This window comes from Manis javanica, chromosome 8 (genome assembly GCF_040802235.1).
Source record: "Manis javanica isolate MJ-LG chromosome 8, MJ_LKY, whole genome shotgun sequence".
Taxonomy (NCBI): Eukaryota; Metazoa; Chordata; class Mammalia; order Pholidota; family Manidae; genus Manis; species Manis javanica.
In genome coordinates, this window is record NC_133163.1 from 99,958,374 (window position 1) to 99,986,180 (window position 27,807).

The window sequence follows — 27,807 nt, forward strand, 5'->3', positions numbered from 1 at the left end:
AGGGAACTGATCTTATTTCATAGCATACGATCCCATTTGGGTTTCTCCAAGTCACATTTATCTCCCCCTAGTTGGTGTGTAGAGAAAGAGGTTAACCAAGAACTACAAAAATAGTTATATTGATGGATGAAATTGGCACTGAATAGGTTGTTGGAATTTTTTTAGTGATTGTTGTATTTTCATTATATTATATCCTCAGTTCATATAAAGTGTAACCTATAACAAATGGAAATGACAGACTATAGGGCAATAATGGGCTATGTTTATATAAATGTTTTGATGATTGGTTTCTCATGCAGGCTGACTTGGAGTTGTTTGGTGCTATGGGTGTAGGATCAGTCTAGCTCAGAGCTTAGTATCATATTTTTCCAAATCTAGCATGCCTTTCAGTGTAAGCGGCACTCTTATTTTATGAGCCACTAAGAAAACCACGGCCAGTTAAGGGTTACTGGAATGCTGCTATATGAGCCAGGCAATATTAAAGATAGGCTGTCCTAGGCATTCTCCCATGTGCTCATTGGTTCCTACAATTCTCCCACCACCCTTAAGATCGATCCGAACCTTATTCCCATTTTGCAAACTCAGAAACTGATGCTTGAGAGGTTAAGAACTTCCCAAGATAAGTAGAAGTGTCAGGACTCACCTTTTGGCGGATACCACAGCTCATACAACTGATCGCTTTGCCCCAATTCCTCCGAATTCTCCCATTCAACACATCTTTAGTGTCTGCTGCTCTAGGCCAGGGAAAATGTTAGCAGATGTAATAATATTTAAGTGGAAGACAGGAAGCCAGCACCAGCATGCTAATTGTTACTATTAATATTGCAAAGCAACATGTGAATCTTTCTTTTGGTTTAAATTTTAATTTAAGCAGGTAATACATGCATGGCATGCCATCTCCTTGTAAAATAATCAAACATTATAGATAAGACTAACGGTTCCTTTGCACCTTTTTTCTCCACACCAGACTATAGGCACTCTCTCCTTCACCTCAACAGGCCCTCCGCACCCATCTGATCGCCTGGTTCCTGGACCTGAGTTTAACTTCCTCTCGTACAGTCACTCTTGCTGAGCATTTTCATTAAGTAAATGAGGCGAGGCTGGGAATAAATGAGGAGGGAATTCTGACACATATTAAAACTGTTGCCCGAAGCATAGTGGCTATCATTTTTTGATGTGTCAAAAGTTGTTTATTGCCATGTGAACAGAATGGTGGAATGACATGATTAATCAACTGCATCCACTAATACAGATTCACCTCAATGTGTGGGATTTTTACCCTCATTTCTTAATAAGGTGGTAAAATCAAATTGTAAACTTTGGGATATAATGGAGATGAAATGAGTCCTTGGTTAGTGACAGGAAATTCTAGTCTCAATGCTAATGAGACAAGTATAGAACTTCTTCACAATGCAGATTTTGGCAGTCAAATGTGAAGCCCATTTTAGGGAGAAAAAAGGAATGAACATTTCTTCATTTAATCCTCTAATTCAGAATTTATGTTTAATAGAAAGATAAATGTCTTGATTTTCATTTTACCTTTCTCCTTATCTCTGAATGTAATATTTGCTGTTACTCTTATACACATTAATTAGAAGAATTAATTAAAAGAACTTATTTCAGCAATTGGAGAACAAGATGTTTTCCCTGTTCCTCCATGACAGTCATTAGCACAAAGTTATATAATTGTTACCAATTATTCTTGTTTCCTCATTGATACAAAGTCATAAATTAGGAAATATCTGAAAATACTTCAAAGCAGCAAAGAATGTGCATTTCTTTTTTAAAAAGTGTAATTCAGAGCTTTCACTCTCCGAATGATTCCTTTCCGTGGTGAATACAACTGATTTATTGATACTTTCTTCTATTTCTTGATATTAGTGTAGAATGAGGTGTTCATACTAACACAGTGCCACGGGCTCACTGCCAGAGAAAATGGACTTTGAATTGTGTTTACAGTGATGGTAGTTTACTGGCCATACTGCTTTGCCTTACAGGGAATTGCTGTTTTTCTGCCAATGCCCAGCTAGGGTACCATCAAGTACTGCAGGATTTGAGTCTCCAGCCAACTGTCTTCCTCTTCATAAAGCCAGTTAACCTAATCAGAACTTAAACTCCAGCCCAAGCCCCTTAGTAATTGCTTCATGCCCTCCCCAACTAAACTGACTTTCCTTGGGAAATAATAGAAGCATACCCTTTTAACAGAGTCTTACAAAAAACACTTACGTAAATTATGGTAAAGAAAATGCAAATGTATTTAGTCTAGTCTACTAAAACTACACTGAGATACCATTTTTCACCTTTCAAATTGGCAGAAATCCCAGCATTTCAGAGCACACTCTCAGTGTTTGGAGGAAAACGTACACTCACATATTGGAAGTGGGAGAATGAATGGGGGATAGCCCTTCAAGCCGGCAATGTGGCAGTAGCTATCAAAATTACAAAAACTTATAACTTTTTTTTTTTTGAGAGGACATCTCTCATATTTATTGATCAAATGGTTGTTAACAACAATAAAATTCTGTATAGGGGAATCAATGTTCAATGCACAATCATTAATCCATCCCAAGCCCAATTCTCGTCAGTCTCCAATCTTCGGAAGCATAACGAACAAGTTCTTACATGGTGAACAAATTCTTACATAGTGAATAAGTTCTTACATGGTGAACAGTACAAGGGCAGTCATCACAGAAACTTTCGGTTTTGATCACTCATTATGAACTATAAACAATCAGGTCAAATATGAATATTTGTTTGATTTTTATACTTGATTTATATGTGGATCCCACATTTCTCCCTTTATTATTATTATTATTATTTTTTTTTTTTTTAATAAAATGCTGAAGTGGTAGGTAGATGCAAGATAAAGGTAGAAAACATAGTTTAGTGCTGTAAGAGAGCAAATGTAGATGATCAGGTGTGTGCCTGTAGACTATGTGTTAATCCAAGCTAGACAAGGGCAATAAAACATCCACGGATGCAGAAGATTTCTCTCAAAACAGGGGGGGTGAGGTTCTAAGCCTCACGTCTGTTGATCCCCAGTTTCTCACCTGATGGCCCCCCTGCGACTGTGCCTGTCTTGGGTTCTTCCTCCCTTGAGGAATCTTACCCGTCTCTGGCTAACCAGTCATCTTCCGGGGCCATACAGGGAAATGTAAAGTTGGTAAGTGACAGAGAACCCATATTGTTCGAGAAGGTTAGCTTTTTACTTCTTTGCAGATTTATGCCCTGTGGCTTCTATGCCCAGCATTTGAAAGACTTATATCTTTTGACCCCACAATCTTACATCAGCAAATTTTATCCTACAGATAGAGCATCATTCATAGTGTAAACTGCCATGTGGACTAGGTTATTCACTGTGTTATCATGTGAAATGGCAAAATAATGTTAATGAATTTACATATAAGAGACTTGATGCAGCTTAACGAAAAAGAATAAATGAATTAATATGTAAGGGAAATTTCTGTGTACAAATATGAACACATCTCCAAGATACACTGTTATTTTAGGGAGAAAAAAGCTCAAAAGAATGTGCACATTTTTTTAAATGGGGGCAGGCCAAGAATATATGAGCAAATGTTCATATTTGTTTGTATTTATATTCAAAGAAGCTTTAGAAGAATACGTAAGAAATTCATAAAGATGGCTATGAAGGTGATGGGCTCTATACGCTATTTAATCTCTCTAAATCTCAGCCTTCTCATATGTGGATTAGCAAATTTTGAGAATTAAATGAAATTTTGAAAATACCTTGCATAGTGGTAGGCACGGAGCAGAAGTTCTATAGACATTCCTTTCTCTTCAAATTACTACTGTAATAACCATCTAATCCAGGAGTCAGCAAACTATGGCCTGTGGGCCACATACAGCCCCCTCACTGGTTTTTTAAAATAAAGTTTTATCAGAACATAGCCACATTCATTCTTTCATGTGTTTGGCCTCTATCTGCTATAATAGCAGAGTTGTATAGTTGCAGGAGAGCATGTAGGGCCCTGCAAAGCCTAAAACATATACTATCTAGGTCTTCACAGAAAAAAATGCGCCAACTCCTAGTCTGACTAATCATGGCCATCTGCTGTGCAAATTCCCAGCTGCTGAATCTTCCTGAGCCAGATCTCTCTCCCAGACCACATATCTAAATGATGGCTCTTGGCTCACTCACGCTTTCTCTTGTATCTTTGCAAAGGTCTTCCAAAAGCTGCAATAATCAATCATTCTCGCGTGTGGTACGGATGCGCCACTGCTACTGTAACTGGAATCAAAGAAAGTGATATAATCTATACGACGCTCCCCTTGTACCACGGTGCTGCACTTATGATTGGCCTACACGGATGTCTGGTAACTGGTAAGCTTTTTCTCTCAATAAGGCATTGTAGTTCAGCTCACTTTCACATGTGTTCATCAGGAAAAATAAGACAAAATTTGGCTACTTTCCTGTGTGCCAGGCACCTTTATTTCAATGTTAACAAGGCTATTTGGTTCACCCACTGCAAGTATCTAAAATAACTTACATTTTCTCCTGCCTGCTTGTCTGGTATATAATGCTATAATTGTTTGCTTTATCAAGGAGGAAACTTTAAGATGTTTTCAGTTTTTATCCAGGTTAGGACCCTTGATTCTTAGGGTCCATAGATAATTCTTCTGTGTCATTTCCATCTTCAGAAATCTGCATTTGATCTTCGTCAGCACCCTAAACTTCTCTTTCAGTTGTCTCCATTCTACTTTACCCTCCCCTGAACTCACAGCTCCTCAGCTCATGTCAAAATACCAGGCTTTCCATCTCTTCTCTTTCCTTCTGAAACCTTACCATTCAAATTAAGTTGCCATCCTCTGTCCTTTCAGTAGGATTTGTGCTACTTGTATACATTAAGGCTCAGTCCAACAGCCACCTCTTCCCGGAAGCTCTCTCTTTAACTAACTGAGCTAAAAAAAAAAAAAAAACAACAACAACAACTTATTTTTTCTCCCATGTGGCATTTAAAATAATTGTGTATGTACATGTCATAACACATATGCCTATGCATGTTTACATATGACTGCCCAAGCCTCTGTTTCTGTTCCTCATTAGCTTGTTGATCAGCTGTAAAATACGTAACCTGGCATCAGTTAGCAACCTCCAAATGAGCAAGAAGTGCCTGGGCCTGGTCAGGGTGCTCGTGCATAAGGAACAGGTGACTCTGAGGCTCCCAAACGGACAAATCATCACTCACCTATTTGCTGAAGCGCCACAGATACATGCTAAAAAAAAATCGTATTTTAAACAAGTTTCCTCTTCTAAAACATTGGGCTTTTGTATGTAATAACATGAAAAATATTTGTGAGTTTTTTTATTTGACTACATTTCATGCCTATAGTTAGGTTGCGTATGATCAACACATTATTTCTACCCATTGTATTAGCTTTCTATTGCTGCTGTAACAAACTGCAACAAACTTAGTGGCTTAAAATGACACAATTTTATTGTCTTACTGTTTTAAAGGTCAGAGGTCCTCAAATCAGGGTGTCAGCAGGGCTGCCTTTCTTCTGGAAGCTTTAGGAAAGAATCATTCCCTTGCTTTTTCTGGCTCCTAGAGACTGCCTGCATTCCTTGGTTCCTGGCCTCTTCTTCTGTCTTTAAAACACGTCACTTCAACATTTTGCTGCCATCATCCCATTTCTTTCTGCTCTTGACCATCTTGCCCTCCTCTTACAAGAACCCTTGTGATTGAATTGGGCCCACGCACATAATCCAGGATGATCTTCTCATCTCAAGATCTTTAACTTAGTCACACATATACAGTCCTTTTCCCATGTAAAGTGACACATTCACAGGTTCTGAGGATTAGGACATGGGCATCTTTGGGAAGCATTCATACCTCACCTATCAAAGAAGAATCCTCCTGCTTGCTCAAGACCCTGGTTTCCATTGCCTAGAAAATTACGTCTCGCTCCTGCACCTGGTACTTCCAAGCTGTCCGTGATTGCACCCCTCACTGCTTCACCAGGTTCTCCTCTCATGACGCACCCACTCTGTACCACTCCAGTCATAGGCCAGCTGAGTCTCGGCTACCCTCCAACACTTTGTGGACTGTCCTGTCTTGATGTTCCTGCTTTTTCCTCTCTCTGGAATTCCCTCCTCTTTCTCCATATTCACTTCTTAGACCTAATTCAAATCCTAACTCTTCCAAAATATGCCTTACTCAGCCCTCGCTCCCAAGCAGAATTAATCTACATGCACACACATGTACACGTACTCTCCCAAGCTCACATTACCTTAGGGCTTCATTTGAACCTCTTATTTATTGTGCACTGACTTTTATTAGGAAGACTCTTGTACCTGTCTTCCCACTAGATTGGAAGTTTCTGTAGGACCAAACCATGTCCTATTAATATTTTGAATTGAACATTATTGGTACCCAACATTCGTTTGCGAATATTAGTCGGTATTTAAATTTCTACCTTTCGAAAATGACAAATATAATCAAGGAAGTTTTTTTGTACCATTTTGTTATCAACATTTTACATATACTTCTCTGTAGGTGCTACTCTTGTTTTGCGGACCAAATTTTCAGCCAGCCAGTTTTGGGATGACTGCAGAAAATATAACGTCACTGTCATTCAGTATATTGGTGAACTGCTTCGGTATTTATGCAACTCTCCCCAGGTAACACTGCCCATGTTTCATTATCTTTTTGAAATGGATAATATGCCAAATTCAAGTCACTTTGGGTCATGCTAGGCTTCGTCTGATTTATATGTATCAGTTTTCAGTTTAGGCTCCAATTGTCATGATAAAGTACTTGGCACCACCTCTGTCCTGCAGAGGGGATTTAGTAGAGGGCAGTTGCTCTTAATACTGTTATTATTATTCCACACCTTTTCATCTGTTTTCACATCTTACCCTCTACTTAGAAGATCCTCTCTACTTCCCTCTCTGCCTGTCTAAAGCCTACACACTGTCAAAGCCCCATTCAGACAATACCTCGTATATTAAACCGATCTGGGTCACTTCAATGAAAGGCATTACTCCCACCCCGTACATCATTGCATTTGTACCCCCTGTGGCCCTTGTCAGATTGCAGGTGTTTGTCTTCATGCCTCCCATCCTCCCTAGGCTGTAAAGTGTTTGACGGCCGGGCCCACATCGTGTCTCCTTGCCCTGTCATACCAAAGGCATGCAGGAAGTGTTGCTTTATGAGTAAATCCCCCATGTGGCTTTGAAACCACCCAACTCAGTTGGTCACCAAGCTTGGAAGGATGCTCCAAGGACACCCCAGGGGCCTTGGATCTATGCTGTTTGCTGATCGCTGGAGGCTTGACGAGGTTGTTGGGAAGAGCTGCTCCTGCCTGGTCCCTCAGCTCTCATCAGAGATTTGGCTCCGTGTCTGGGCACCAAATCAAGGTTTCTCAGCAGTAGCACGGCTGACATTTTGGGCCCATTCATTCTTGGCCATGTGGACTTCTTTGGCCCAATGTAGGATGTTTAATAGCACCTTTGGCCCTTCCCTAGGATGTGCCAGTAGTACCCTCCCCCTCCCCCAGGTCCTGATCATCAAAATGTCCTCAGACATTGCCAGGTGTCCTCTGGCAGGCAAAATCAGCCCCAGTTGAGAGCCACTCAACTAGATAATGCAGTAAGCACTCGGATTCTGCTTCCATTAATCTTTTCAGTCATCATAAGTAACAGACTTAGAGGATCACCAAGTTGGTAAATCACTCTTTCTAAGCACTTGTTATGGTCAACTTACATAACAGTTGCTAGGTGGTGTATAAAGAAGTCTAAGATGCTCTCACCCCAGTTTTTTCCCTCCTCACTTCCTTCAGTCTCTGCCCACAGGTCACCTCATCTGAGAGGGCTCCTTCTTATAATTATTAAGTATATCACTCTGCCTCTCACCATCCATCTCATGGGTTACTCCGGATGTAGTGCAGGTTTATATGACTATTGTCTGTCTCTCCCAGTTAAATGAAAGCGCCATGTACCAGGGGTTTTGTTCCTGCCAGACTGCCAGCACTGAGATCTATATCTGACACATTCCAGGCATCAACATATTTTGCTGAATGACCCTCTAAATTCTTGCCCCTGAAAGGTGTATAAGTCATTTGAGGGAGGCAGTGTGTTCCCCCAAGATGTTTGGGCTTAGCATACATTATTCTGACTTAGGGGGGGCAGATTCAGCAGCTTAATGAGGGTCCCAATTAGCTAATTATGTATGAGCGGGTTTAGTGCTTTTCCACAGCACTTTCTCTTGATGGCATTACTGAATCTGTTTTCACATTATTATTCCGTCCGGTCCTCAAGATTGCATGCCTGTCTGTTAAAACCCAGAGATCCATATGGAGCCCTTCTGTTTGGCTTTTCCTCTCTGCTGTACAGGCACCCCCTTGTCAGTTAGCAGTCTCCTGGGAGCATGTGTTACTTCTATTGATTCTAACGGGAGCTACCTTTAGACTTGAGGAAAGTAAACATGTTTGTGTCTCGCTCTCTCTGGCTCTCACACTCACACATACACGCCCTTCTACCCCTTTCTACTGTCTCAGAATGTTTTCTGAGATGCTGGAAGACAAAGACAGTTTGTGGGGGTTATATACGTTCAAAATATATCATGATTTGGTGTATAATTCATGGCTGACCTCTAATCTAAAAGTAAATTTGGAAGTCATTTTCCCTTGCTTTCCCTCACCCTGAGTTCCGGTTCCTGTCAAAAATACTTGCAAAAATGATGAAAGTTACATCAGAAAACCTTCTGTTAAAGTCTCTTTTAGTGATATCATCTTATACCGAGAAAACCCTAAAGACAAAAATATCTATTCGAATGAAGAAATGAATTGAGCAAAGTCATGGGATACAAAACCTACAAACATACAAAAATCATACAAAACATACAAAAATCGCTTGCATTTCTATACACTAACACTGAATAATTTGAGTAGACAATTACAGAAGCATTTCCACTTACAACAGTATCAGAAAGAATAAAATACTTAGGAATTAACCAAGGAGGTAAAAGACTTGAGTAATAAAAACTACAAAACATTGCTGAAAGAAGTTAAAGAAGACTGAATAAATGGACATATGCTGACGGGTTGGGAGACTTAATGTTGTTAAAATGCCCCTACTACCCAAAGTGATCTACACATTCACTATCAAATGCAAACCCTATCAAAATCCCAAAGACTTTTTCACAAAAATAGAAAAACCCATCCTGAAAGTCATGTGGAATCTCAAGGGACCCCAGACAGTCAAAGCAATCTTGAAGAAAAAGAACAGACCTGGAGGGTTTACACTTCTGATTTCAAAACTTACTACAAAGGTACTGTAACCAGTGTAGAAAAAAAAAAGACAAAAGCAAACCTGTTAAAATAAGTGAATTCATCAAAGTAGAGCACACAAAGTCAACAGACAACAAAAATAAGCAACCTAATTCAGTTATAGGCAAAGGACTTGAATAAACATTTCTTCCAAGTTATATAAATGGCTAATAATCACAGGAAAAGACGTTCAACATCACTAATCATTAGGGGAATGCAGATCAAAACCACAGTGAGATTATCTTCCACTTATATGGCTACTATAAAAAATAAACTAAATACATAAAAAGCAAAACAAAACAAGTGTTGGTGAGGATGTGGAAAAATAAGAAGACTTGTGTGCTGTTTGTGGGAATGTAAAATGGTTCCACTACTGGGGACAAGAGTATGGAAGTTCGTCAAAAATTTAAAAATTAAGTTACTATAAGATCCAGCAATTCCACTTTTAGGTATATACCCAAAAGAATTGAAAGAGATGTTTGTTGATCCATGTTCATAGTAGCATTATTCACAATAGCTACAATGTGGAAGCAACCCAGTGTCCATGGGTGAATGAATGGATGGATGGATGGATGCATGGATAAGCAGAATGTGGTATATACATGCAATAGAATGTTATTCAGCCTTGAAAAGGAAGGAAATTCTGCAGCGTGCTACAACATGGATGAACTTTCAGGACTTATGCTAAGTGAAATAGCCAATCACAGAAAGACAGATACTGTAGACTCCACTTATATGAGGTATTTAGAGTAGTCAAAATCAGAGACAGCAAAATGGTGGGATGTCCAGGACCGAGGAAGGGTGGGAATAGGGAGGTACTGTTTAATTGGTATAGAGTTTCAGTTCTCCAAGATGAAAGGAGTTATGGAGATGATAATGGTGATAGTTGCTCAACAATGTGAATATGTTTAATACCACCGAACTGTACAATGGGTAAGATGGTAAATTTTGTGTTATGTATATTTTATCACAGTTTAAAACAAAATAAGCCATGATAGGAAGCCCAGATTGAATGAATTTAAAGGGAGCTTCAAGAAAGATTGTATCAGAATGACTTCTCAAAGGAAAGTATGAATGAAAAGTATGAATGAAAACTAGAACTAGTGGTTCTGGATCAGTGTAATCAGGAACTTGGGTCACCCTCAGAGCTGCCTAAGCAGGCTGTCCCTGGAGAGGCTGACACCCTCCATCCCCAAGTGGTGGGCTGCAGGGAGGCAGCTCCTGCCTTGGGTTAGCAGGTAAGCCAAATGACACCCATCCACAGATGCCGCACTGCTCACCAGGAGGCTCGAGGGCAGGCTTAGGGAGGGGGAAGCCGCTATGTTTCTCCTTCCTCTTCTTAACCATATTTAATAGCCCCTGTGGTACAGCAGAGGACCAGAGAGAGGAATACTCCCAGCTACCTTTGGGGCAGCTGTTCAGATTTGGCTTAAGGAATATAATGTAGGGCTTAAGAGCAGGGATTCGGGTCAGCAGGCCTGAATCCTATCTCTGCCATTTGAACAGGATAGTGAACCTGTCCAAATCAGATTCCCATCAGCCACAGGAGAAATAATAGTACCTACCTCATAGGGGGCTCTCAGGACAAAACAAAACAAGATAATGTACATCAAGCATGTGACAAAGTACCTGGCACTTAGTGGATAATCAGCAAATTATTATCATTATTTTCAGCGCTCAGAATGTGTAGCTCATAATACACACTCCATACATGTCATTGAGTGAATCGATGAAAATTCTGCTCCTTGTGCACAAAGGAAGAAGTAAGAGAAGACATTCCAGTGAGTCAGTCACTCTCATTTAAGGCTGAGTGAGGGGTTAGGTAGCAAAGCTATTGACTTAAGTGATTTTACAGTATTATTGACAAATACCCTTTATCCATTTCACATGTCTTCCATTGTTACAGCTGAGCCTTGGTTCCCAGGGTGCCTGTTTATAATGCAAGGTTCTGGTTCATTTCCCGTAGTGTGCAGGAGTCAGCTCCCATTTTGTTCTCAAGCTGCTCACCCTAATTACCTGGTGCCCTGCATTTCTCCGCGGACACCCCGACCTCCCACCCTTCCTCAGTCAGTAAATCCCAGTCATGTAAGTTCCGAGGTGCACTCACGTGTTGCACCTCACCCCTGTTGTGGAATAGAAGGTTTAATCCTTGTTAAAGAAAACTGAGCAGGCGACCCTCATCCTAAAATACGGTTCCCTCGAGGACTGGCTTTGGTGATGAGGGACACTGTGTCCCCTGTGGGAAAGGAAAACTCTAGTCGCACCAGAACTCCCAGCCACTGGCAAGCGACACATCTCAGAAGGTCCTCCCAGTTTGTGTCCACAAACATGTCCAGCTTAGGGCCTTAATCCCTCCTGCTGGTGTAATAAGATACTTCTGTTCATGATGAAAAGTGAGTCCATGCTGTTGTGCCTCTGAGCACAGCCCCCACCACCCCAGGTGACAGCTGCACCTGTGAGGCTGGCCTGCTGCCCAGTCACCCGGGGCACCTGCAGCTTCCTGTGCCCTAAGCCCTGCCCTGTGCCAATGTCCCAGCCATTAACTGTTGAGCAGAGACCTTGAGGGCTTCCTGGTGGAGGTCATGTCTTCTTTTACTGCCACACTTGCCCTACCTGCAAAGCACAGGTCCAGGCCCTGCAGGTGACAGAGGAAACCTGGCCTCTCAGGAATTTACAGTCTAACTGGGGAGATAGAAGCTTACCACCCAGGAGACAAGGAAATGACCTAAGAGGGTGTTTGTGGGCTTCAGATAGAATAAGTAAGGTCGTGGGTTTACACATTGGAGTGCTTTGGAGCTTCACACACAGGTCTGGGGGCAGCTAAGTCCCAGGCCAGGTGGTTACTTTTTAAGTGAAAGTAAGTATTCTTCAAATATTTGTGATGTTTTATTCCCAGAGTGGCAGTAAGGGATGGGAGTGTGGGGGGCAAGGGTGTTTCTGAAAAGCTGACGGTTCTCACTTTGTTTGACCATCTTTGTTTGATCAAACAACAATTTGCTTAAAAGAGTGAATGATCTAAAGAACATTGTCTGTTATTTCCTACTCTGTGAAATCACTCTGAAGTGATTTTCAAAAAGAACTGCTTGAACAGAGAGGCTGGCAGTTCTCTGACAAGGGGAAGACCTTCCCTGGGGCCACTGGAAACCAAAACAAAACAAACCTTGAACTGGTTTCCATGTAGAAGGAACCTCTTAGGTCATAGAGGGTGACCTAAGACCCCCTCTTAGGTGATTTCCTCGTCTCCTGGGTAGTAAACTTCTATCTTCCCAATTAGACTGTAAATTCCTGAGAGGCCAGGTTCCCTCCATCACCTGCAGGGCCTGGACCTGTGCTTTGACTGGGTGAACCTACAGTACGTAATCCACATAATCCAAATGGAGACACTTACAGGTGAAAGGGGTGGAATTAATAAGCACATCAGGACAACAAGCACAGAGCAGGACTGGCCCTCGTAGCCAGACAGGTATCTCCCTGCTTAGACGTACGTGGCAATTATAAAAGGGAATACAGATGCAGTCCTGGACATAAAACATTTCAACTTCATAATTTTTTGACTTTGTGATAGTGTCAAAGCAGTATGTGTTCAGTAGAAACTATCCCGTGAAGTTTAAATGTTGATCTGCTCCCCGGCTAGCGTCATGCTGTGGCAGGAGATTGTCGTGGTGCTGGGCAGCCGCGGGGAGCCCAGCCCCCAGCCAGCCATGCGGCCACAGGGGTGAATAACAGGTACACTTACGACCACTCTGGTTTTCACATTCACTACAGTATTCAATAAATTACATGAGCTGTGCAGCACTTTATAATTAAATAAGCTTTGTGATGGATGATTTTGCCCAACGGTAGGCTACTGTGAATGTTCTGAGCATGTTTAAGGTAGGCCAGACTTAGCTATGCTATTGGCAGGTTAGATGGATTAAATGTTTTCAATTTATGATGTGTTTATCAGAGCTTAACCCCACTGTAAGTCGAGAAAGATTTGTACAATCAGTGATCTATGGACCTTGGGAGCTGATTACTTCCCACCCAGTCAGAATACCTAGGTTCGTTTAGGCTCAAAAGGCTCCTCAGGTATGCCCGTGAGCACCCTGCTTAAGAACCACCGGCTAGAGGCCAGCAGTCCTTCTCTACGTTTCCTCCTCAGAAAGACTGTGCAAGGGGCCCAGCTTTTACCAGTGGCCAGTATCTGTCCACCTCTCTGGTTAGGCCTCCCGGAGGAGCATCATCACCTGAGTTTTGACTCAAGACCTAATCAGAAATGAAATGCCTATCTGCTGCTCCACTGGCCCCTGGGCTCCTACGTGGAAGCCAGTTCCAGGTTTGTTTTGGTTTGCTTTCCAGCGGCCACAGCAAAGGTCCTCCCCTTGTCAGAGACCTGCCAGCCTCTCTCTTCAAGCAGTTCTTTTTGAACATCACTTCACAGTGATTCACAGAGTAGGAATGCTCTTTAGATCATTCACCCTTTTAAGCAAATTGTAGTTTGTTCAAACAAACTAACACAGATATGAGAGGAGAGGCCCAGGTACCAGGCTCTTAACCCCATTCCATTCTGTTTCCTATTAAAGGTCATGGAATTTCAGAATTTATAAAGTAACATTATACTTATTTATTTGCCCTTTTCTCCCACCAGGCTGTGATCTCCTAGAGGGCATAATGAGCCTTATTAATAACAAATATCATTAAAATCATCATAGGTTTGGACGTATTTGTAGAGGCCTCATAAAGGAGGGAAAGCGACCTGGATGTGACTGCATCTCTCGTGCTGACACAGGACTCCTTTCCCTCTTGCACTGAAGCTTCTCCTTTGTGATTTTTATGTGTAACAAAGCATTTTCCTCCCAGGCCACCTGAGGCAACTGGGAGCCGGCTTCTTCCCTCTCTGCCCCTTCCCACCCCACTGGGACAGTTTCATTGTCTTGGTTCAGCCACTGCCCTTGTGAGCTCTGGGCCTATTTGCTAAATGAGGACATGATAAGAGTCTTCTCTCCCGTCCCCCAGGCCCCACCAGTATTGCTCTGTAATGACTGTAGAAAATGATTGTCTCTCTCTCCTTGCACTGGGTTCCCAGTTCTCTTGTTGGTAACTGAAGATGATTGCTTCAGATTGGGTCTGATCTTTCCCCTGTGGCCCTTCCTTTCTGGCTATTCCCTGATACTCACCTGCCCCACCAAGAAAATAATCAACACATTATTTTAGCTTCAGATTGGATGTGGATTAAATGTTGGCATCTCTTGGTTCTGCCGAGTTATCGCACTTTGCCTCTTAAAAATCAAAATGGGAAGCCAAGTCCTTTGGTTATTCACTCAGAGTCCTGGCTGTCAGCCCATACTACATGTGTTGGTGGGGACGAGGGGTCATGTGTGTGGGTGACAGAGAAGGGGTGCACTAGGGAGAATGTGTAACCAACATAAACACACAAACATAAAGGCAGTTATTAATACATAAGTACAGGCTCCAGTGATGGTTCTGTTTGATCCCCTCCTCCTCCTACCACAGAAACCAAACGATCGTGATCATAAAGTGAGACTGGCATTGGGAAATGGCTTGCGAGGAGATGTGTGGAGAGAATTCATCAAGAGATTTGGGGACATTCACATTTATGAGGGCTATGGTTCCACTGAAGGCAATATTGGCTTTATGAATTATACGAGAAAAATCGGGGCTATTGGAAGAGTAAACTACCTACAGAAAGTAAGTACCTTGAAAAAGGAGAGCCCATGTACCCAGTGTTCAGAATACAGAGGTTTCCCAAAAGCTGTGTCATGATGATGTTATTCTCATCAGAATTTCATACAGCATCACAGCCAGAGCCCATCCACCAAGAGGTTTTGCTCATTCTCTGTGATAGCTTGGGATGACAGAGTCCTCTAATTTAAAAATCTTAATTTCTATTAATAACAATCCATTATACCTTGGCCCTCGGCAAAGTGAAGTCCTATGGGAAGTCTTCCTGAGCCCATTTATACTCCTATATGACAAAACGCCTGAAGGCTTCCAGCTCTCTAAGTTTCCCCTGTGCTGTGAGGCGTGGTGCTTGCCCCTGGCTGTGCTGTGAGGCGTGGTGCTTGCCCCTGGCTGTGCTGGGCCTCAGATCACCCAGGGAGGTGTCACAGGTACAGGTGCAGGGTCCCACCCCCTGAGCTTCATGCTGAGGCAGGGCCCAGGCTTCAGTGTTTCTCAAAAGCTTGTGCAGCCAAGGTGAAGAACCACTATGAAGACCTTCAAGAGATCTGGGATGCATCCAGATTCTAGAATCTTGTGAACATTTGTGTTCACCTGATACCTCTTCCAGAAAGGACAGTTCTTATTTTTAAACCAGCTCACACAGCAGTCTCTTTTCCCTCTCAGTCATTTTATCACCTAGGGAACTCTGGGCAACATATCTGCCTTTTCTGTGTTCAGGCAGTCAGCCTTCCAGATGACCACCTGGCCTGCAAATTCCAGTAATATCCAGCAAGTGCTGAGCTTCCACTGGCTTCAGGCAGGCACCACTGTCATTGTGCCTCTGGCAGCCCATCCTGCCTGGCCAGGAAACAGTCACATCCAGAGATCCCGGGCAGTTCCATGTCCCCAGGGAGTGACTGGCAGCAGACAGAGGACAGTAGTCCATGCGCATAAGAGGTCTGGCTCCAGAGAGGGATGTGCCAGGACCTTCACATCCTAACCGAATGCCCTGAGGCAAGTCACTGATGTTCCTTCGGCCTCAGCTCCATCATTTATGAAACAGAGATAGGAAAAAGAAATAGGCCAATACTTGGGCCCAAACTCAGTATTAATGAGAGAAAACGGTTATTGAATGATTAAACTAAATAATTCATGAGAAAATCCTTAGAGGATACAGCCCAATACCTGTCAGATAATAGCCTTGAGTAATTGTTAGCTATAGCAGTTACTGCCGTTCCATTCCTTATATTCTGGCCTGATCTCCAGGCCTTCTCAAGTCCAAGGAATCTCTGACAATGACAGCCAAATCTATTACAGACTTCACAGCTCCCTCCACGCCTGGGCCGTCCAATTATGGTTAGCCATGAGCTACACATGGCTACTGAAATTTAAATTATATGAATAAAATTTTTTAATTGGTTCTTCATTTGCACTAGCAACATTTCAAGTGCTGAGTAGCCACTTGTTTAGCGACTGCCCTATTGAGCAGTACAGAGAGCATTTCTACCATTGGAGAGAACTCTGGGCAGCACTGCTCCAGACTGAAGATCAGTTTTCCTCCTGCCCACTGGAACCGCTGCTGAGGCGGTCAGCCTTGTCTAGTTGGCTTCCGTCTAACCAGTACCACCCCGAACCTTGAAGACCCAGGCTAGGTGCAGTTCAGAGCCCCAGGGAAGGAAGCTGGGTGCAAGCAAGAGGAAACTTTGGAAGGTATTGACAATGTTTTCTATCTGGGTCAGGATGGTACTTCCAGTGGTGTGTATATATGTAAAAATTCACCAAGCTATATGGTTTAGGTATATATACTTTGTATATTCTATGTACACTATACCACAATAAAAAAGTGAAAAAATTTGTACTCAAAATGATATGTTTTAATTGTGTCAGAAAGTCATAACATATGAGCTGATTAAATATGACGTGGAGAAGGATGAACCTGTCCGTGATGGAAATGGATATTGCATCAAAGTTCCCAAAGGTACAGTGGATTTTTGTTCAATTAACATGTGCCTTTTCTTACCTTGACCAACTAACTGTTAAGAACTAACAGCATTGCGAACATGAATACCTGGTAAAATTTATCAGAGTGGGAGAAAATAGGTTTATTTAAGTATCCTCAGAAATAATTACAGAAGTTCCAAAAGATGCTAATTTACCACCGTATGTAAGATGATTATAGTTTGAAACCTGGCTTAACAACTTCTTGATTATGAGGTGGTTTGGCAGAAAGGGATATGTGATTATGGTTCCAAAGCTATCGTTAGTTTTAGGGGGTCTTTTCCTTTAAGCTTAAACTATTGTGCATTTGTCTATGCATGTAAATCATTATTCAGTAAAGAATTAGCATTAAAAAATTACAAATGTGTGGCCATATAAAATAAGGTCCTCTGTGTTTTGTGTAATATGTGGTATACGATGTATATGGATATGCACGTACATGTGTGTGGAAAATGCCACTTCTTGCAGCCACCTTGTCATGTGGGTTGTATGACATCAGTTTTAAGAGAAGGTTAGTAATAAAATTTGCCTACTGCTAGCGCATAAAATAACAATTTGTTTTCTTATGTCTTAGGCGAAGTTGGACTCCTGGTTTGCAAAATAACACGACTCACACCATTTAGTGGCTATAGTGGAGGAAAGACTCAGACAGAGAAGAAAAAGCTGAGAGACGTCTTTAAGAAAGGAGACCTCTATTTCAACAGTGGAGATCTCTTAATGATAGACCATGAAAATTTCATCCACTTCCATGACAGAGTTGGAGATACATTCCGGTTGGTTTCTCTGAATTAGAGAGCCAAACAAACACGTGCACAAGTTGGCTTACTCCTAAATTGGAATCGCGTTCCACTTCGGTCATGGTGCTCCATTTCTTCTATCTCTTTGGTGTGCCAATTCAACCTCCTATGTCCCCAGAAAATAAGGAGCAAAACGCATGAGGTGTCACTCTGTAAAGCAGTTAACTTCGTTGAGCAACACCAGATGAGAATAAGGCAGAAAATCTGTGTCTGATTTTTGGAGCCTAAATAGCTCAGTCCATTCAAATCCTCTCATTTATCCTCAGTTATTACTGGTCACTCATAGGACAGCCTGAGATTTTCACATTCTTTCCAATCATGGGGCTTTTCATCAGATAAAACCAAATGCAAATTAACACGGAGCTGATCTAGTTGAAGAGGAGAGGAGGGGTTCAGAGGCCCCTCCAGTCCCCTCCCTCCCACTCTCCAGCCCCATCCAGGGTTTCTCACAGAACCCTCAGGTCAGCATGATGAAGTGAGAAAGTCATTGTAATAGACTCTGAAATTAAGTCCCTACAACAGCACAGCCCTCCAGCTTCATGACACTTGATTTAAATGCTTCCCTCCTGTGTAGACCCCCCCCAAGACCAAGCCCTGTGTCTGCTTGTTCAGCCCCTGCAGCACCTAGCACAGTGCCTGACACCCACAATTACTTTTTGCATGAATGAAAGAGGAGGGGATGGAAATTGTCTGGCAATAGTAGAAACCATGGATTTGAATAAGGGAAACCAAGCCCCAAGCTTTACTCTACCCCTGACCAGCTGTGTTGTCGTGGGACCTTGCTTGACCTCGATTCCTTCACCCATGAAATGAGGATCTTGATGACCCCGGGGTCCCTTCCATCTCTAATATTCCATGACTCAGGATTCATATCATTATTATGTGGACTTCATGTTACTATAGAATCTCAACTATAATCAAAATAGAAATACGGAAGTCCCTTTTTCCTGAGCCATGATGGTCTCCCATGACCTTGTTTATTTTTTAAAGAATATCCAGTTTTTTTATTTTAAAAAGAATTTTGAGACTTTCTCTTACCTCTTCCTCTCCAACTCTATGACAATGACACAAGGGGAAGTGTAGCCACATTTCAAGTCACACAGCATGAGGAGTGTGGAATACATCTCATATTGGACTTTATGCTGAGTTAATATAAGGGGCCATGTCCTGGTTGTCAGCCATCATATAAAAAAATACTATTAGGAGAACTAAAGAATTTTTTAATGTAAGATATTTTAACTCTTTTTTAAGTGGAAAAGTAGCTCCTGAATAGAAAGTATGTTATTTCTTATGAAAAGCTTTTTCAATGCCATGAGAACCTCAAGTAGACATATAAAATTCTATTAAATAGAAATTCACTGATGGAATTAAATAGCAACCAAACTTAGTGAATGAGAAAGTGAGAGACCTTAACACAGCGTAAAGTCACAGGTATTTAATTTTTATTCCCATTGCGTGTCTTAGGCCAAGCCTGTATTTTCACATTAGAACAGCATCAGTCTGTATATCATTGTTCACGTGGTAAGGTTGAAATTCCACATCTTATTATTTAGGTCTATGCCTTTGTCTTTTGTTCCATAAATGGAGTGCCTCTCCCACGACTAAGCTGGGGAGGCTGAGGGCCAGGGTGAAGAAGATGAGTGCAGCCACCCCACACAGCCTGGGCCAGCGACCACCAGTGACCTCTGCGAACTTTGTCGTTTCTTCCAGGTGGAAAGGGGAAAACGTGGCCACCACTGAAGTTGCTGATGTTGTGGGACTGGTTGATTTTGTCCAAGAAGTGAATGTTTATGGCGTGCCCTTGCCAGGTAGGCACAGTAGGTTATAAATCTATGCCTAAATTCAGACAGCAACTGGTCATAATTTTAACCCCATGGCAAAGTTTGTCATCACTTTCTCCTGCCAACTGAAAAATCACTGTCAGACACCTAGAAGAAAGAGTCTGGCTTATGTTCCATTATAAATCAGCCAAGTCAATACGTCTGAATGTGGCCCTGATCTGTGGTTCAGCTCCCCAGCTGTTCTTGGTCTCCTGGGCGAGCCAGATCCCTCCTAGATGCAGGGTCCCGTGCTGTATTGGGCACACCTCCTGAAAATACGTGTCACACTTGATAGCTGGGAAATGGTATCTTGGCCTCACAAATATGACCAAGTGCAGTTGCAAGAAGAAAAACCAGGGAAGGAGCTGACTTTGTCTAGACTCTTATTTTAAAGCAGGTCCTTTACCCGAGGCCAGCATACTGAATTTCAGAATCGTCATATAGAGTAGCGTCACCAAGCTGTCGTCTGCAAGGCTGCTGCCAAATGGGGAGTGCCAGCATTTGACTTCGTGTCTGGCTCTTACACCTGCTGGCCGTTTGACTTCAGGCAAATCACTGAAACTAGTGTTATTGCCAGTCCTGCAGTTAAGATTGTCAAGATAATTAATTCATTTCAGTTACGGAAATACTAAGCATATGTTTTGTGTGCACCAGATATATATGAGAACAGTCAAGAGAAAAAATCATTTTAATTATAGATGCCAGCATTATAACCTCCACATCACTTTTCAAATATAAGGTGCTAGGGACACTGCTATTCCCCCCAGAACTCATTATTTGGGATTCTCACCCTGAATCAACATGAAATACTCAAGTCCCTTTTCCCTGAGCTATAATGGTTTCACATGACCTTGTTTTCATTTTTTTTAAATATCCAATTTTTTAGTTTTTTAAAGAATATTGGAGACTTTGTCTTGCCTGTTCCTCTCGAACCCTATGACAATGGTACAAAGGAAGTGTAGCCACCTCTCAGGTCGCAGAGGGTGAGGAGTGCAGAATACTTCTTGTGTTTGGGCTTTAGGCTGAATTAATACAAGGGTCCATGTCATGTTTGTCAGCCATCATGCCCTGCAGAGCTTCTCAGGCCCCACCTGGCATGTACTTCTCAATGCTGAATTTTAAAAGGGTAACAACAGAAAAGAATATGTATGAGAAGGTGAGAGAACCTGGGGAATGGAATGGAAAGGCCTAATCCAGGGCTTTTCAAAGTGGGGTCTCTGGTCCAGCTTCAGCAGCATCATGGGGAGCTTGTTTAACATGCCAACTCCAGACCTGCTGAGTCAGAATCTCAGGCCATCCTCAGACCTGCTGAGTCAGAATCTCAGGCCATCCCGCGACTTGCTGAGTCAGAATCTCAGGCCATCCCCAGACCTGCTGAGTCAGAGTCTCAGGCCATCCCCAGACCCGCTCAGTCAGAATCTGTGGGGTAGACCCAGGGAGCTGTGTTATAACAAGCCCTCCAATGATTCTTAAAAACACCAAAGTCTTATTTGGGGGTAAAATACCTAAAAGTAGATACTGGTGGTAGTTGTACCATAGTGTGAATGTACTAAATGCCACTGAGTTGTTCACTGTAAAATGGTTAAAATGATGAGTTTAATGTGTGTCTTAACACGATTTTTTAAAAAATACTAAGGTCTGGGAAGCACTGAAACCTAGTGATTCTGAAAATCTGGCCAATCATCAGAATCATCTGGAAAACTTTTTAAACTCTGGATCTAAAGGATCAGAACTTCTGGGGTTTGGGCCTCAGACTCTTCATGTCTTTTTAAATTCCCAAATAAGTCTAATGACAAGTAAGTTTTGGGAGGCACGGATAGAGAACAGAGAGGAGGCTAACAGTTTGCAAATGATTAGGACACAGGTGGGGCAAGAAGGCGATACGCTGGTGTTGCTCCAGTGAGCAGGACAAAATCCGACGGGTGGAAATGGCCAGGCAGTGAAATGACCAGGCCTGGTGCTCTCCTGTAACCAAAGGGGTGAACAATAGAATGGGCTGCCTCTTAAGATAGGGAATGTCCCACTGAGGCCCGTAAAGAAGCTGGATGTCCACCTGGGATCCTATATGAATTCTTGCAGCAATGAAAGGTTAGAGGTGAACTCTAAAGTTTCTCCCAGCTTTTGGATTCTGTGATTCTCAAAGCTACACTTGCTGCCATCTGGCCTCCCATGCACAGAGACCAGCCCCATTCCAGCCTAGAAATGTGGAAAGTCTATCTAAAGTAAAGCATCAAGCTGCCAGGGTGATTTTTAGGAACGGAGGGCTGAGCAAGACCTTCCCAGATCTCAGCTTTGGATCAGGAAGGAACTTACAGGTTTGGGCCTACAGCGGAGTTCAGTTTTTCTACGTGTCACATCAGAACCGTCCCGCTACTACCTAGAACTTTCTATGCTCAGTAGAACTTCCTGCAATGATGAAAATGTCCCATATTTGCACTGACCAGAATGTGTAGCCAATAGCCACCACATGGCTATTAACCATTGAAATGTGGCTAATGCACCTGAAGAATTGAAATACTCATTTTATTTGATTATAATTAATTTCAGTAGACACGTGTGACCAGTAGCTACCATATTGGACAGTGCAGCTTTAGGGAACCCCTTGGCCAGAACCTCTGTAGACTGGAGCCTTCTTCCTGGAGCTGAAATAGCCCTAAACTAACCTCTGGGAGTCAGGGCAGAGGCCTGAGACCCAACAGGACCCACTAGCCTTTTGGTTGCTTCTGCCAGAGCCAGAAACAAGGAGCCAGTTGACACTAAGGTTTTCTGTTGCATCAGCCTCTGATGTAATTCTAAAAGGAGCTTATTGATGACATTTCAGATTCCTGAGACAGGTACCTGCTAGAGAGCTACCAGGGACCCCTAAGAAAATGGGTCCAGTGCCCTGCCTCGCTCCTTCAGATAAGGGGCAAATCATATCAGGATGCATTTCCTTTCTTTTAATTTTTCCTCTTGTTTTCTGCCTTCTTTAGAGTGAGGGATAAACACACAGTCACCATGGGAGAGATTTTGAAAGCTGGGACCCAGGTGACCATGGGCTGCTCCTTCTCCCTCTGTGGTTACAGCTTAGTAGTTTAGGGAAGTGGATATAGACTCCCGCTGGGTCTGCTGGATCAGGTAGAAGACGTATTAATACCTAATTACCTTTTCCTCACAAGAAAACTGGTAATTTTTCTCTTCACTGAAAGGCACTGCCTGATGGGGAAGAAAGAGCTGTTGGGATCTGTTTTCCCTGAGGAGAGCATGTGCCCTCGGGATTAAGGGCATCAGTGGGAAGGCACAGAGCAGCTCACCTTTGCACCTTGCCTTCACCCTCCTGTCCCACGGCTTCTCTGTAATACAGAGGCCAAGCTATTAGGAACCTTGATTAAATAAGTAAGTCCCAAAGGTGGTTTTTGTGCCTAGAAGCACAACACACCTGATATTGCAATGCAAAGAGCGACCAGAACTCAGGCACTCAGGACAGCGGAGCAAGGACTTTTCACTGACGTCAAAAATAAACAAATATAACAAAGACAAGAAAGTTCTGTTAGCCACCAGTTTGTCCTGTTTTCCCCCTCAGATGTTTTCAACCAGGCTGTTTTCATTCGATTCCTGATCCTGCCTGGTATTTGCTGCATGAACTTGAACTAGTCTCTTAATGCCTTTAAGCTTCAGTTTCTTCATCTCTAATGTGGAGTTAACATTTATACCTCTTCATAAGGTTGTTGGGAAGCTTAAATGAGAAGGTCCATAAAGCGTGCTAATATAGGGCCTGGCATGTCACAGATTCAATTGATGTATACTTATTATTATTATCATTATCATTATTTTTATTATTATTGCATTCACTTTAGGATAGCTTCAACATATATTTGAAATGAAACCTCCAACTATCCAAAAGAAACCCATACCGTACTGCTGTCCCAGTCCACACTTCTTTGAACTAGCAGAACATCATAAAATAAATAGCTACAGCATGTCTCATTTTATCTCATTTATTTCTAGGTCACGAGGGTCGAATCGGCATGGCTTCCATCAAGATGAAGGATGACCATGAATTTGATGGAAAGAAACTCTTTAAGCATGTTGCTGATTATCTGCCCAGTTACGCAAGGCCCCGATTTCTAAGACTACAGGTGCAACCTCTTGCTATCGAGTTCAGTTATCCTCTCTCAGAGACCCTTGTCATTACGGAACAATTCCCCTTACACCATGGCAACCACAATGGCCATTTTCACTACTTTTTCCAGGGAGCTCAATAAAGCAGCAGAGATATCAGAAATTATAGCTAGCAGAAACCAAAATCTAATCTCTTTCTTCCTGAACTGGCCAGTTCATTCAGCAACAGAATTAGCCAAGAACTCACAAAATCTGTGTTTGAAGAGGTATGACAGACACTTAAAATAGAAATGCTTTCACCTTTCTACTTCTTGTTTCTGGTTTTAAATAATGGAAAAATCCACTGAAGTCTTACACGTTTGTATAGTGTGAAAATTTAACTAGGCATCATTAGCCAGCTGAAACTACCAAAGGTTTAACTTTTGCCACTAGAGAGATGCTTTTCTTATTTCTCAAACATTAACCCATTGGTTAGCTTTACACTCTCACTTTTGGACTTTGAGATCTATGATTCTATAGCTGAAAACTTGAGAAAAGAAGCGTCAGATTACCAGTATTCCTGAGGTAGAGTTATTTCTGTTGATGTTCATAGCACACACTTCTTTTAACAGTGAGATTGTTGAGGGATGTGAAAATTCAGATACCCTCAGATCATCACCTGTTAACTGAAGAAAAAGCAAATCTTCAGTCTAATGGACAAACACACTGAGAAAACAGAGCTGTCAGTATATAGATGATCCTATCCCCATCGCACCCTTAATCAGGGTATTCCAGTAATTCCTGAAGCTCACCAAGCAACAGACTCCTCTGCTCTGTATTTCACTGTCAGCTGCCCCTCACTGCCCACAGGTGATCCTAAAACCTTAAGGGAATGAAAAAAAACCCTGCAGAAGGCCCCTAGGAGTGCCTCTGAAAACAAGCTGTGTGGATACTGTACAAAACTTAGCTTCAGAGCTCTGTGAACCAGAGATGCCAGTGGGCTCCCTGCCTCCCTGCCCCGCCTCTTGCCCTGCAATGTAATCTGTTTGCAAAACACTACAGCAATGTGCCTTGTTTGATGTTTTTTTCAGGACACAATTGATATCACTGGAACTTTTAAATACCGCAAAGTGACCCTCGTGGAGGAGGGCTTTAACCCTGAAGTCATCAAAGACTCCTTGTATTTCTTGGATGACAAAGCAGCAATGTATGTGCCTATGACTGAGGATATTTACAATGCCATAAGTAATAAAAGTCTGAAACTCTGAATATGCCCATGAGAGCACATATTTCCAGACAAAAACTTAATGGACCTAGTAAAGTCTTTTGATATAATCCAACTCTAATGTGGTTGAAGATGGTGAGATGCAGTTTTTCTTCATGCTTCCCAAAAGGGGAGACTTTTCTAAATTACACCTGAGCCTTTGCAAGTGAAAAGATTTAGAGATAATTATTTTTCAATTTGCACTTACTGTTTGTATTTTCAAACTAAGCTTGTTAGAGGGAGGGCATTATTTTTTGTAAATATATAGTAAAATAGGTAAATGCCAACATATGAAATGGTACAACTCATCATTTGAAAGTACAAATGGATATTTTTTTAAAACATATGCAGATATACATGTGAATCATTCAACAGTTCTCTGATTACAAATGTATTATTTGGAAATATATAATCAATGCACAGATCTGATGCTACAGACCAAAATAACTTGGGACTAAAACTAGGAAATGTCACATCTGACATGGAGGTTAATGAGAATCAGTATAAAAATGGACAAGGTTAACCAAGTGCAGTGACCCAGCCTAAGCGATGATTTATTAATGTGTTGCTCATTCATACATCCACTCTGCCAAGCATGTAGCAGGTGCCTGCTATGGACCAAGAGATGAACTCAGCACTAGTGTGATGGAGTTTTCCAAGCCTGTGTCTAGGAAGTCAGATCAGAACTTCAAGGAAAGCCAACTGGAAAGAGCTCTAGAAGGGAGGCCAGAGTCCTCTCCATGTGGTTTCACTTTTCAACAATAATATTTTGTCATTATTGGTGGGGCTGCAGGAACTCTGTAAAGAATCAGCAAAGAAGGAAGAAGGTGCCACTTAGCATCACCCTAGCACTGTTCAAGGGGAGATGGGCTGCCTGGCCAGCATATGTCTTCCAGTTGACATGGGTGCTGTCTCCCCAGAGTGCATAAAGTACCATGTTGTGGGATGTATGTATATACAGTATGTTCCATTGTGGACGTCAATTTTCCTTGACACAGATGTCATGCTTCTGTGAAGCTGTGAGCTCCATGAGGGCAGAGATTCTGTCCTGGCTTATAATTATAACCCCAGTGCCTGGCACATAGGAGGCAATAATTATTTGTTGCTTTTTCATCAAGCAACCCTGATAACCATCTGGTTCCCCATGCAATCTTTTTTATGGGTGGTAGAGGATTGGAAAGGATGAGCTAAACAGATGATCTGAGTCTTCTAGTTCACACAGAGCAGTGATTCTCAGGCTTGAACACTGGAATCACCTGGAAGTCATGTTAAAACACAGGCTGCTGGGACCTATTCCCCACAATTGGAACTGGAGCTGAGATTTATGTTTCCAACAAACTCCCAGGTGATGCTGTTGGTCGGGGGCCTCATTTTGGAAACCACTGACAGAGAGAAAAATCATCCTGAGTTACATCATGTGTTCTCATTTAGTGTAATTCAGTGCCTCAGAGCTGTATCATCGCTAATTCTTAAGGCTCAGATCTTAGATCTGGAGTGACCAAGTGCAGACCCCAGGAGAGTCCCAGCATCAAGCAGCCCTTTGTCTCATCATTAGCCTGCAATTGTTCTTGAACATTCTATTTACTACATACACACATATCCTTTGCTGTATAGCAAAAGTAAAAACAGTCCTAGACAGTGTCTAGTCCAACCTCTTAATTTGATAAAAAACATAGCCTAGGGGGTTAAGTCACAAAGTCACGCAGCTCACTGCATCACTACCTCCCACCTAGCACATACGAGAAGAGAGAACATATTCATGGAGTAGTGGTTCTCAGACTGTGGTCCCAGAGGCGCAGGATCAGCATTACCTGGGAGCTTGTCAGACATGCAAATTATTGGGCCCCACCCCAGTCCAACTGAATCAGACCCTCTGGGGCTGGGCCTGCAGTCCATGTTTTAATAAGCCCTCCTGGTGATTCTGGTGCCGGCTCAGTTTGAGAACCACCAGCTGAGAGCAGTGTTTCTTAACCCTAAATGTGCGGAAGAAGCACCTGGAGTGCCAGTGCTTGTGGTCCACATACCGCCCTTTGAGAAGCAAGCGACCCTAGAGCAGTGGTTCCACACACTGATGCACATTAGACTTATTTGGGAGCTGTCAGAATCCCAAAGCCCAGATACACCTCATACCAATTAGATCAGGATTTCTGGGAGTAGGCCAGGCATCAGTATTTTTTAAGACTCCCAGGTGATTCCCGTATGCAGATAAGTTTGGGGACCACTCATAGACAAAAAGGGTCAACATGAAACTTGAAGCTCTTGACAAAGATTCTCTCCTTGACCAAACTCTAGCCAGGCTCCTCCCAGCCCTCTTGTTAACTAGGCCTCAACCTCAGCCCATAGAGGTTGATGAATAGAGCATGAATAGATGCTCACACAGTCTCTAATGGCTCAAGACGATGACCCTAGCATGCATGACTCTTGTGCCCCTTTAAGTGCCTGCCTGTGAAAACGCAAGGCTGCCAAACGAATTTACTGTTGGCTCCAGCTGACACCTGAGGCTGCCCGCAGTCCCCCAGCCTCTGGGGGAGGTGGGGGCCTGACTTTGGTCAGCACCACTTAGCAAACCTACATGGGCTTCACATCGACCAACTCCCCCTTCCCACGCTTTGTAATTTTTCACTTCCCAACTCTACTGGGCCCCTGCTGGCCCCTCCCCACTCCCCCATTCACCCTTCAAAATGTCCAGTCACCTTTGTAGAGATCAAAGTTTAGTCCAGTTTATGCTGAACTCTTTTCCCTGCTGCAATAGTACGTTACTGATTAGTATCTGTCCTTACCACTGTTAACTAGTGCCCAGCTTTGTTTACCTTTGACACTGTTACTATAACCGACTTCAAGTGCACTTCCTATAAAACTGTGATCTGAAGAAAATCATTTTGGGGGCCTATGAAAT

General features: G+C 42.5%; 1 protein-coding gene across 1 annotated transcript in view; it reads left to right on the forward strand.

Annotated features, from left to right (window-relative positions):
• LOC140843146 (long-chain fatty acid transport protein 2-like) overlaps positions 1–24,916 on the forward strand; it is a 40,388-nt gene extending 15,472 nt beyond the window's left edge. Inside the window, exons 3-10 of the mRNA XM_073211792.1 lie at positions 4,187–4,345; positions 6,519–6,643; positions 14,785–14,979; positions 16,840–16,930; positions 17,525–17,723; positions 19,458–19,555; positions 23,555–23,685; positions 24,739–24,916. Of these exons, the coding sequence (XP_073067893.1) occupies positions 4,187–4,345; positions 6,519–6,643; positions 14,785–14,979; positions 16,840–16,930; positions 17,525–17,723; positions 19,458–19,555; positions 23,555–23,685; positions 24,739–24,915 (1,175 nt within the window). The 3' untranslated portion in view covers position 24,916. The remainder of the gene's footprint in view (positions 1–4,186; positions 4,346–6,518; positions 6,644–14,784; positions 14,980–16,839; positions 16,931–17,524; positions 17,724–19,457; positions 19,556–23,554; positions 23,686–24,738) is intronic.
• Positions 24,917–27,807: the final 2,891 nt, after the last annotated feature.